The sequence below is a fragment of the Alexandromys fortis genome, unplaced genomic scaffold (genome assembly GCF_014885135.2).
Source record: "Alexandromys fortis isolate MF-2015 unplaced genomic scaffold, M_Fortis_MF-2015_v1.1 scaffold_17, whole genome shotgun sequence".
In the NCBI taxonomy this organism is placed as follows: Eukaryota; Metazoa; Chordata; class Mammalia; order Rodentia; family Cricetidae; genus Alexandromys; species Alexandromys fortis.
Genome location: NW_026067896.1, coordinates 6,964,149 through 6,976,575, shown reverse-complemented (window position 1 = coordinate 6,976,575; position 12,427 = coordinate 6,964,149). Strand labels below are relative to the sequence as shown.

At 37.5% G+C, this 12,427-nt stretch overlaps 1 protein-coding gene across 2 annotated transcripts in view; it reads left to right on the top strand.

Annotated features, from left to right (window-relative positions):
* Angpt1 (angiopoietin 1) overlaps positions 1-12,427 on the top strand; it is a 219,259-nt gene that overhangs the window by 158,240 nt on the left and 48,592 nt on the right. For both annotated transcript variants that reach the window (XM_050163302.1, XM_050163308.1), the window contains exon 5: positions 9,980-10,107. In XM_050163302.1, the coding sequence (XP_050019259.1) occupies positions 9,980-10,107 (128 nt within the window). The remainder of the gene's footprint in view (positions 1-9,979; positions 10,108-12,427) is intronic.

The window sequence follows — 12,427 nt, the reverse complement described above, 5'->3', positions numbered from 1 at the left end:
AATTTGCTCTTGTATCTATTGAATACTCGAAGCAGATCACCCAATCAAGAGACGGGGTAGCTTGCACTGCTAGTCTCTTGTGTTCAGAATGACTCTAAAAACAGGGCAAGTGTTGGGAGGAAATGAAAAGTCCTTTAAAGCCACTCAGATAAATATTGGGAAAATAGGAAATATCTTTTTCATTGATTGAGTGAGATACTTGATGTTTTGCTGACCACTTGTAACACACAATTTAACATTAGGTAGAAGGAGAAAGGAAAATAAACAAAGTCATCAGCTGCATACTATAGCGAGCCCTTGTTCCCATTTAGTGGGGGGAAATGCTTTATCTTGACAGAAAATTATATGTCAAACATATACAATTTCCGTAAAATGAACCACACTATCTAGCACTTCCTTTCATAAAGCTGAGCGAGTGGCTTAAGGGGAAAGTGGCTGTTTACTTTTGGACATAGTGTGTTTCTTCTTTCAGATGGAGCATGTTATCTGCCTTTTGGAGAGTTGCAATTTCTATAAAAAAGGAGGGAGAAGAATAGTGGATAGCTGAACTAGTGATAACAAAATTAAAAACTACAGATGCTGACCTCATCCTTGAACTATTCTAAACCACATCTTTTGGGGGGAGATTTGAAATTTTGTGGTTCTTTTTAGAATTAGTTCCTTCTTCAGACACTAAATGAACTATCCGCAAAGTGGTATCTCCTGGTCCCAGCTAGGCCTGGACATTCCCACAATGAAAGGGCCCTTAAAAAATAAAGTCCCCTTCATGTTCCAACATAATGGTAAAAAAGCTCCATTCCTGGTTCTCTTTTGCTCCCACAGCTTGCTTAGTTCAGGCTGCGAAGCACAATTAGTTTGAATAGAGCCTCAACTAAGTTTCTTGGACTCAACCATACACAAGTCAAGTTCTGTAGCTATTTTATGAATCCAGGTTACACTGTGTCAGCAAAGGCTAGTTAGGCATAGGACTTGATACCTATGAGTTCTCTGAGAGAAACACACTCCACCAGCACCATTCAATAATTAAATAAGCATACATCTTATGAACTGCAGAGTAAAAATGTCCTGAAATGTGCACATTTTCAGAAGGGAAGATAAAGAGTAAAATCCCAAACACTTTACACTATACATCTAACTTTAAATACATACAAATGTATTTTAGCATAAGATTTTTCTAAAAGTCAACTACAAAGTGTCTTTAAAATCCTAGTAATTTGTAAAAGTATCGCAGAACGATTGAGAAGAGGCATTTAACATTTAATCCCTATTACCTGTCTTCAATCCCCTGATCCCACAGTGACAGAGAGAAGCAATGTCTGAGGATTCTTCTCTGAGCTGTGCAACACCTGCTGTGGCATTGTGTGCATGCAACACACACACATACACACACGCGAGCGTACACAGGCATGCACATCTGCACACACACAATAATAGTAATAAATAATAAATATAAAACATTGGCTTTTTATATAAATTCTTAATTTACTTTAGGCTAAAGAATTATTACTATTTTGAGTACTGTCATCTCTAATTCTAGAGATGGCTATGGCATTCACATTCCAAGCCAGATCATCTATGCTGAATTGTATTAATATGGGACCTATTAGAGATGACCCACTTTTATAATGGACTTATAAAATTGAAACTATAAAGGTGATATCAATGCCTGACTTCTTTCAATGTGTATATCTACATGGATTTATACTCATATTTAAATATGAATATTATAATTGCACACTAGAATGAGTTCTTGCATAACCATGAACTTAAACTTAGGGTTCAGTTTTAAGTAGAAACACAGTTGTGAAGGGAAGGACGCTCGGATATTTAAACTTGTAGACACACATACGCACAACTAATCTCAACCATAGTAAACCCTCACGACCCACATTATCTGACTTCGATGTTCCCTTCTGAGTTTCCTGGAGCAGCTAGAGGATACGCCATCTGGAGGGCAGTACAGGACGGCATAGAGAGAAAAATCAGAAACAGGGACATTAGTTTTAGGTCCGGCTTGGCTGCCAGGTAAAATATCACACAGCCAAGCGCTTGCCCGGTGTTCTAGCCCATTCCTCCCTCTTCATAGTATGAACCAATTGTTCCCCGCCTTCTCCTAACACCCTCGGAAGTCCCAGGAACAGAACGAGCCACAGGTGGCACTGAATGAGAAGTCGAGAATTCAGGCTTACACTATCACACGTGTAAAAGCGAAGTGACAGCCACGTGGGGACAGTCAACCCTTATCTCCTTTAAAACCTTGAAGGCTTTCTGGTGTCGGAGAATTCAGAAGCATCTGGTAGGGACTCTCTGTGCGTCCAGCACTGCCTGGGGAAATTCTTTCCACGTTAATGGATTTTTTTTTTGCTGAAATCAGTTATTTGTCCACTCATGACAGAGCATAAACCAGTCTTTTTAAGCTTTCCCACATGTGCGGAAAGCCTTTTGTGTAAAATCAATACAGTTCCGCCAGGCTGAAGACATTACATGGGAAATTAACACACATGAAACCTGAAATATCTTTGTTAATGAAGTGACCTTCTGAACGAATGGCAGGGGTCACACAGCATTCATAACTACCCGTAGGGTTCCCAAAGAGAAAACACAGAAAAAGAGTTTATGAAAAATGATTGATTGCTTCATTAAACAAAAATCCATAACTCCATTTTAAATTTTCAACTATTTTTGTTCTGCTCTTATTTTCATACGGAAAAAAATGAATATTAATTAAATTTTACATATGAGTTATTATGTATTAGAAGGCCATTGGATAATGTATTAGATATACTGATCAAACTACACTAGAACTATGTGACGTTATTCTTCCATATTAAAAAAAAATGTACCATGAAACTAGAGGTCCTCCTGTAGTGCTGGTTAAACCCAGAGCCTCATGGCACACAAGACCACTTCCCCACCACTGACCTGCATCCCCGCCCTTCGCCCAGCTCCAGGGACCTCTTAATTCCTAATCCCATTAGCTTTTGAAGTTGCGGATCATCACAGATGCCCATTTCTGCCGGGGATCCCCGTCTCATGGTCATTTCTGCTGCCTGTGGCTCCCTTTTATCCTCATGTCAACATCTGTCTCGTCTGCCTCTTATCAGTTCCCTATGCAGCCTGCTTCTGTGAGAAAAGCTTGTACTAATTCAGAATTAAGGCCTGTGTCAAACTACCTAAGAAACTGTGTGTGACTTTGAGGTTGAGAATAGCAGTTATGGGGCATCTCAGTAGGCTGTCCTATTAATGGTTCATTTCAGCTTGGTTTGACTCCAGAAGCTGGCCAACCACAGCCATGGCTCTCATCACTGGAGCCACTGAGCATGGCCCCTTACAAGTTTTAATGAGATTAAACTGCATCTCTGGTTCTGAGTTTACATGGTAATACACCCAAAAACTTCTTATAAGGTATTTATAAGGATGAAATAAAACACTCCATACAAACTGTACATACAAAGTTCAGAATGGAATAGTTCATTGTTTCAGAATAAACTAATTGAAATGACAATGTAGTAAGTAAATTATATTCAGGTCTGGTTTCCCTTACGCCAGTGTCAGGGAGAATATGTGGAGGACCTGTAGCTTTGAAAAAAAAGAGAAATATTAGCTTAATTCAGACTTCAGATTAAGAGTATTTAAGAATAGAATGTAGATATATATGTTTTGTGTGTGTGTGTGTGCTTATAGATCCATATCTATAGCCTGCTTTCTGTAGGCTAAATTTATCACACAAAGCTATCTATCCACAGATATTTATCTTTGGATGTGCACTTTAGACATGACAAAAATGCCATATTGTTTCTAAGTATAAAGGGAACCCAAATAAACAATTAACATGGTCCCATAGGAACTCACTGTCTCTGAACCAACAGCTAGGGGACCTGCATGGGACCAACCTCAGCCCTCTACATATCTGTGACAGTTGTGTAGGTAGGTCTATTTGTGGGACTCCGAGCAGTGGGATCAAGGCCTGACCCTAATGCTTGAGCTGGTTTTTGGGAACCTTTTCCTCATACTGAGTTGCTAGATAAGCCTTAATACAAAGGGATGAGCTCAGTCCTACCTCAGCTTGATATGCAATACTTTGTTGACACCCATGAGAGGACTCCCTCTTTCCAAAAAGAAACAGGTGGATGGGGGGGAGGGAACAAGAAAAGAGTAGGGAGGGGAAACTGTGGTCAGAATATGAAATAAATTAAAAAAATTTAATTAATAAAAAACATTTATAACTACAAATTTGTGCATATACTATAACATCACTGGGAAGTATCTTTCATCTTCATATCTATGTTGTGAACAAAAGACTGAACTGTGGACCACCTGAAAATACCTCATTTTTTTCACACCCTTGTTAATGCGAAGAAGGACCTTGTTCTACTTCTGAAAGTCCTTGTAAATTATTTAGATTTCCGGGGAATGTCTTCAAAGCAGGGTTTTCTTAAAATGCCCACACACCTGGCCAGGAAGTACAGAATAAATCAGTCAAGGGTTGAGCATGTTTGGCCTGTGTCAAGTTTGCCATTTTTACCTCTCCTTATGCTCACTGAACCTCAGTGACTTGTTGGAATCACAGATCCAGGTCAGTTCCACCTGCTATGATCTCCCTAATGATGCTGGCTTGGAAAATTCCACTAGGTTCTTCCTTGGACAGAAAATTTTATCGATGTGTAATCTAATATTTGCAAAACTTGAAAAGCCTTGGATCATTCACCGCATAAGAGTCTTAAAAATAATGCCTGAGTCATGGGTTTCTTGCAGCAAGCTATTGGGAAGTGGTTAGGAAGAGAAGCCAGTGTTTTGTCTTGTCCCTGGAAGCAGGGCTAATGGCTCTCTCTGTTCTCTAGGGTAGCTGAGATTAAGAATTAATAAGTTCACATTCCAGGAAGTTTTCTCTTGAAGGTTCACCTGAATTGAAGTGACCCTCTGCTCAGCTTTCATGGCCCTTTCCTGAAGTCAGTTGGGTGGTTCGTCTACCATCTGGGCTCATATTGGTTGGTCACATGGAGAGAAAAGCAAGCCACAGTCAACAGTTGCTAGTCTCAGCTTCCAGTTGCTTACTGACTGAATGTTGGCTAGTGACAGACAGACATGCACCTGCTCATGTTCCTATTCTTCTCTTTAGACGACAAAGATTTGGTTGTCCAGATAAGGTGAAATGAAAAGAATGAATAATGACTCTTTCCCAAGACATTCTAGATTTATTGCTGATATCTGCTTGAGGGAAGTCTTTGAACTGACACACCAGGCTCTTAAACTTTACCTCGGCTAAGCTGTTCTGCAGGTTTTATTATTCTAAGTGTTATCTCTCTGAGGCAGCCTTCCTGAGTCTGCTTGGCAGATGGAGTGCATTCTCCTTGAAAGCTCCCAACGCACTTGACATATGTCTTTAAGATAACAATGTTCTGCCTTTTCTCTTTCTGATACTCTGTTTACACCGGTAATACTATAGCCCTAGAGGCCGTTGCCAGTCATCTTGTGACCAGGTAGAGAAACAACAAAAGTGACTCATGAAGACAATAAAGAAACACATTCTGCTCTCACTGTTGGAAACCTAACCATGCCTTACAAAAAAAAGTTGTCTTTTTGCTTGTGCCAGTGGGAGCTGTGCTTTCTGCTGTCATGAGAGAATAGAACTTTCTGCCCTTGGGCTGTGAGCTCATTAGGGAGATCTTTTATAGTCCTTATGTCTTTATCTTTAATGCCTAGACAAAATTTTATATGTAGTAAGTGTTCAATCAATAAATATGTGTTGACTTTATTAACTAATAAGAAAAGACAAGAAGTAGAGAGAATAATTATAAAACCACGGGCTAATTGTTTTATTATTATTATTTATAATGCCACTAATTTTTCACTGATAATAAACAGGAGAAGAAAATGGATCAGTAGGGTAAAAAGTGAAAAGGGAGTTTGGCAGATTGGCTAGCCTAAGGTAAATCAAAGCGGAGGTAGCAGCCTGATAGATGAATAGAAATAAGAAGCATGAAATGGTAAAGATATGAAGTTTAAAATGCTTTTATATTGCAGTCATCTCTGTAGTACTTTGAAGTCATGATAGATAGTGTATGAGGGTAAATCTACAAGAATGGAAGCCCAGTGTGCATCCAAATGTGTGTGACGTGTACATGAACCAACATGGGAGAAGTAGGAAAGGCGCTTAGAGAAAGAGAAAGGGGGCTGTAGGAGTTCAGCGTGAACAGTGGTGAGCACTGACATTCACAGGAATGGCAAGAAAACAGGTCCCATCACTTTGGTCCTCTTAGAAAACTAAGCGGCGGTAGTGGCTGGATATAAAGACTGACAGAAGACCAGAGTGACAGCAGTCTAGAAAAACCATATGAAATTTGAGATACGCTTTGCAGAAAAATGAGATTCAAACCCCTAGACATGGCAGTGTTTGTGATGAAGAAGTGGTGGCAGTGGACAAAAATGATCACAGATGCCAAATGCTGCCTGAGTCCTTCACTGCCCATGAGCCGGAGTCCTTCTTAAATGCCGGACTCACTTAAATGCTCACTGTTGGGGGCAAGGAGGAAGAAAAGGGATGTTGGTAAAGAACAGATTAGAACAGTGGGATTCAAGATTCTCAGAGGAAAGTTAAACACATTGGAAACTAAATAACGGGAGAGGAAAAGAAAATAGTGGGCAGTCAAAGAAGTAACTTAAGGTAGAAAGGACAATGTTGAAATTCATGCCTTTTCATTTGTCTGTTGTTACAGTAAACTTTAAAAGACAAAGACCTTGAGTTATTTTCTAAGTCATTCCACAGCTCCGGCTAACTGATGTCTTTTCTGTCCTGCTGTTCTTTACCACACATTCTTCCAGGCTCTTCTAGTCTAATTAAATCTCTGCTGTGAACAGTTTATCACTGTTGCCGACAGGTGAAATCCAACAGATTCACCTTCTTGTATTTTATTTCTGTATTTCAAAATGTTCGCCAATTATCCATTTTCATAATATGGACAGGACTCCAAATTTCAGAACACTCTAGTGCTTAACAGTGAAATTATTCAAACAATAACAACCTACACATTGTCTATGCATCACGATATTATCATTTAATAGTCAATAATCTTCAAATCTTTAATCTTAGATAATGCTTATGGCATACCATGAGGTTACTTCCTTCTTTTTGTCTCAAAGCAGCAATGTATCAAGTCAATAAAGTTTTGTAAGAAGTCAGATCAAATCAATAAAATCTTACAAATGATCGGATGGTTTTAGCTTCCCTGGATTTAGTAAGTTGCAGGGTTTGGACTTGAGGGGAGAGAGACCATTGCAGCTCCACCCGCTGTGGGCTTCTCTGTTCAGGCGGTGGTTATTTGAGGAGAGTGAGTAGAGACTTAAGGTTGCTGTGATCAGTGTTTTTACCATTATTATGTCAGTGTTAGTAACTATGGTTTCTTCACTATTACCGTGCTCCATTCTGCTTTGTTTGTGATTGACATGCCTACCTCAGAAATATTTATGACTGCTTCAGATTATGGGTTGATTTTAACAAGCACCCTGGAAGTCAAACTACCTTTAGGGATGGACTCTTCTTTAAACCACAATATAAAATTAAAAATAAAACAGAGGTAAACTGTAGACGAATTTTTAGATCATATTCATTTTTCAAAGTTTTAACTATCTAAATGTACCTAAATCAAAGTTTTAAAAATTGACAATAAGTTAGAAAAAGTAGCCTAGTGTTTAAGGGGAAAAAAAAATCATCTTATGGAAAGAGGATCTGTCAGGATTTCAAGCGTTGATTCAAATGGAGATCAAAGCAAAGATCGATGTCGTGCATACCACCGCTATGATAAAAATTTTTAGTCCAACCATAGGAGATTTCCCCATACAGAGAATTTTTAATACTAATTTAGACAGCACCGACACAAATTCCACAAAGGAGGTTACTAGCCAGCCTTCTCCTTCTTCCCGTTTCTGAGAATGTGTGTGAAAGGCTTCTCTGACCACACATAGCCCCTTCACCCACATCTTCCTGCAGCAGAGAAGCACAGGGCACAGGAGGTGAAGGAAGGAAGGAGGGAATGTGTTCCCTCACATAACCACATACATGGGGCCAGGAAGTAGTGTGTTCAGTGAGAGAAACATTTTCTTCTTAGATAAATGACTTTCTCCTTTTCTTTCCCTAAAAAGAAAAACGAGTTTCCCCCAATGGGTTTCTGTTCACCACATTTTCCTGTGCTTTTTCTTCTCTTAGGCCACCATAAATTTCAGTTCGTACTTCTTTGCATTCCTATTTGGAACAATTAATGAGGATTTTTTTTTCACATTTGCACATTAGAAGTGATCAAGTACTGAGTACTTAGGAAAAACTGATTTTGAAAACTAATGGTCCGTTTAGTTGTTATATGCAAAACCTAGCAAACATTTTGTTGCTTTTAGCCCAGTGCCATTAAAAATTGCCTTTTGGTAAGCATTTATCTCTATGTTTTTAAATGATTCTTTTCATACATTTTGCAAGAGACACTTCTTCACTGTTGTATGAACTGTCCAGTGTGTGCTCATTCTGTGTTGAAATTCCAGCTTGTGATAGCAGCACTTAACTGTAATTGCAAAACCACTAGCACAGGTATTAGCTGCACACAAAATAATGAATTATTAAACTTTAATTTTTGCATTATGGCATCATATCTGACACAAATACTTTGCCTTTTGAAACATAATCTAGCAGTTTTAAATTTCAAGCTATTTACATTAACGTAACTCACTCCACACATATTAGTCTGCTTATCACTTATAAAAGGATAACTAATGTTCTACTACATTCAAGCCAATATTTCATATCCTTTCACACTTTTCAGATCCCTTTAATAGCAGTTACTCATGGCGGATATTTGATTTTTTTATTATGTAGGAGCATTGTGATTTTTTTTTAAGTGACTGAAAACAAAGGCTACTATTACAAAAGTCCTTAATGAAATGAAATCAATTATGGAAGTAATATGTATATTTTAGAATGCTAAATCATTGATGTTTTCTACAGCCCATTCTTCTTCAGCCAAGAGCTATTAAATGGGTCAATTGTACTTTGATTTTCTTAATGAGAACTTACAAATGGGTGAAGCTCTGTGAATAAAATAAGGCTCTTCTCACCAAAGAACTCAATTATTGGTTTCGGCGACAGTGAAGTAATGACTGGCATGGCCAAAGGACTTCTTGAAGAAAGAATTTAAATTATCAAATGTAATATAGATGTTTAAAGCATTCAACATAGATAGTAGTGTTCTCTGGATTTCGTTTAAAGGGTTCTTGGAAATTTTCTTAAAAACTAAAGTCAAAAGCTCCCAAACAACTAGACTTTGTAAGGATAAAATAGTAGCCAGGCTTTAGAGGTGCACACCTTTAATCCCAGCATGCAGGAGGCAGAGGCAGGCCGCACTCTGAGTTCTTGGTCAACCTGATCTCTAGAGTGAGTTCCAGGGCAGCCTCAAACTCACAGAGGTCTGCCTGCACATCAAGGGCAGAAAGCATCTTTGTTTTTGTTGTTGTTGTTGCTGTTTTAGATATTTTTGCATATTTTAACCCTGGAGTTTGAGATATAACTCATTGGTAGAACATGTACCCGAGATATGAAATTTTCATCAATGCAATAAATAAATAAATAAATTTGTCTCTGAAATATAGATAGAAGTGTTTTACAAATTTGACAGGAAACATTGACATAAATTGCTAACAATAGGAAGCATTATATAATTATGTAATTTGTCTATCAAGATGAAGTTTATGAAGATATAGAAAAACCAAAGTAAAGAAATAGATATAAGATTAATATATAAATGAACGTTGATTCACAGCTTTTTTAAATTTTTTTTCAATTTACCAGTTACTTTGGGGTGGTATGTTTTATTTCTCAGTATATGCAATATAGATATTGAGTGAAGGCTGCAAAAACCTGCTATGTTTGCAGACCATTTGGATGGTAATGATGCTAATATTCTTATTTATATGTTGTAATCTCTCTTTTATTTTGCAGTTTTGCTAAAGGGAGGAAAAAGAGAAGAAGAGAAACCATTTCGAGACTGTGCAGATGTGTATCAAGCTGGTTTTAATAAGAGTGGAATCTACACTATTTATTTTAATAATATGCCAGAACCCAAAAAGGTAAAATCAGAAGTTCTTGTTTATGTAAAGTAAAGCAGATCCTAGTTGAACTGCTGTACGATCAAATAAATCTGTGGGTTTGTTATACATGATACATGTTGTTATACACGCATGCACACTCGCACACACATTTGCCACGACAGTTACCAAGTACTGAAGAAGTGTTGTGCTGGAGATGTCTCTTTAAAGGAGGTTATGTAGAGACCTTTAGGTGAGGCAGAAGACAGTGGGATCAGAGGCAATAGACCTGCTTACTGTTTAACATGTAAGGGTTTTTCTGGACTTACAAGGTCCTAAGACAGAGGTCTGTTCTTCTGAGACAAAACACTATCCTCTGCTCATTGACACACCTATGTATAAACCTTCATTTTCTTTGAATCCTGTCAACATGCTCATGAAAGGCCTTCCTAGGTTTCCCCAAGCGTGTTGCACGACGTTTCTATTATTCAAGTTCTACAAGGTAGAACTGTGGCTTTTTATTTCTGATTTCCAGGGGCTAAGCATGTCTTCTTCATATAGCTAGTCCTTAATCAATCAGCACCAGAGTGTACAGATGAAAGAGATAATAATAATAATAATAATAATAATAATAATAATAGCCTCAACATGTGCAGTCCTCTGTGTTCCCACCTCAGCCACTTACAAAGGCACCATGATGTCGTCTGCTTTTCCTGCGGGGGTTCTGGGCAATAGTCTTTGGATTAGGAAATCTGTGGCTTAAAATAAAATGAAACAAAGAAACATATAAAATATGAATGTACAGGGATGAGGAAAGCTGAGGGTAAGGAGGGGGTTTTGTTAGTCTAAAAATAAAATTGCATACAACACACACACATGCACACACACAATGTGCCAACAAGTCCTGAGAGTTGTCTTCACTCTATTGCTCATGCTACTGTGCAGCCCCCAGGAAAGGACAGGAGCACACATAAAGAGTCATTCTGTGAACTTCAATTCATAACATTCTATTCTAATAAAAGCATAATTCAGCTCCCTTTCAAACTGTTTTGAGAAGCAAATGATACCCAGGCTACACACTAAGCCACTGCTCCTGTTAGAGCAAAAAGAATATTTTATCTAACTCATTAAACATGTATCTCACGTTTACTTAAGTCTCGTCCAAATGATACATGACATTACTGATTTAATAATTTAGATTATTAAATTATCATATTGGAGAACAACTTAGAAGATCCATTTAATGCAAATATTAATTATTTGTTTATTACTTGTGGAAATGTAATTTTAAAACACTCTCTTGAGGGGCTCAATGTAGGAGCCAGCTACAGCATTAGAATAGGATCTTCTAAACTTTCCCGTGTGTAAGCAAAAATATTCATAATTAGAAGCTTAAAGAAGTAATTTTTGTCCTCCCCAACAGGATTCTCTAATACGTTGTAATATTGTTTGATTTAGACTGGCATAGCTACACTTTTATGACTGATAATGCATTTTATTTGAAATCTCCTATTTATTAATTTAGCATGGCCTTGGAAAGAACAAATATTTATGAATTTCATCCAAGTAATCTAGGAGCTGATTAATGGAAGAGTTTGAAATACTGGTCATTAACAGTTTGACACACAAGGTTCTGAGAACTTGATTTCTCTATGGCACACTAACTTATCCTTTTCAACAGCTCAAGAAGTTGTGTGCTTCTAGCTAGCATCCTAATTTCAGAAAGACAACTTTCCCAAATTATATATATGGCAACAATTTAACATTGCCTTTGAAAGCAGGCATCTGTTTCCAGTTTCAGAGTTCTAAAAATATAATTGTTTATATTGGTGATGATTGAAGTTTCATCGACCAATTTGTTTATATGAAGTTGAAGAAGGCATATGTGTGGCGTGAGGGAACAATTTATTAAAATCTACTTCATTCCCCTTAATTTATAAAGTTTCACATTCTTTCTTTTGATCCAAATCATTGCTATTCTCTTAATTACAATAAAAGGCATCGAGAAAATTTATTATTAGACCCTCCCAAATAGACTAGGATACCATCAACAAAACAGCTGCTACTTCCCCTGAATACACTTATCAAAAGCTCATTTCTTTCTTTGTTTTTTCTTTTCGTAATGTTCTTAACTCATCAGAAGTTAAGGAAACGAAGTCTATAAAAACTAACAATACTAAAATTGAGTTCAGTATGTATAATATGGAGTATGAAGCAATCAATAAAACTGGTGTTTAAGGCAACAACAACGAAAAAAAAAACAATTGACAGCAAATGCTCATCCTTCAGAAGAGTAGGGACTGCAGTTCCCGGAACTATTTATGTATTTAGTTTCATTTAGCACACAGATTTTTCATACACT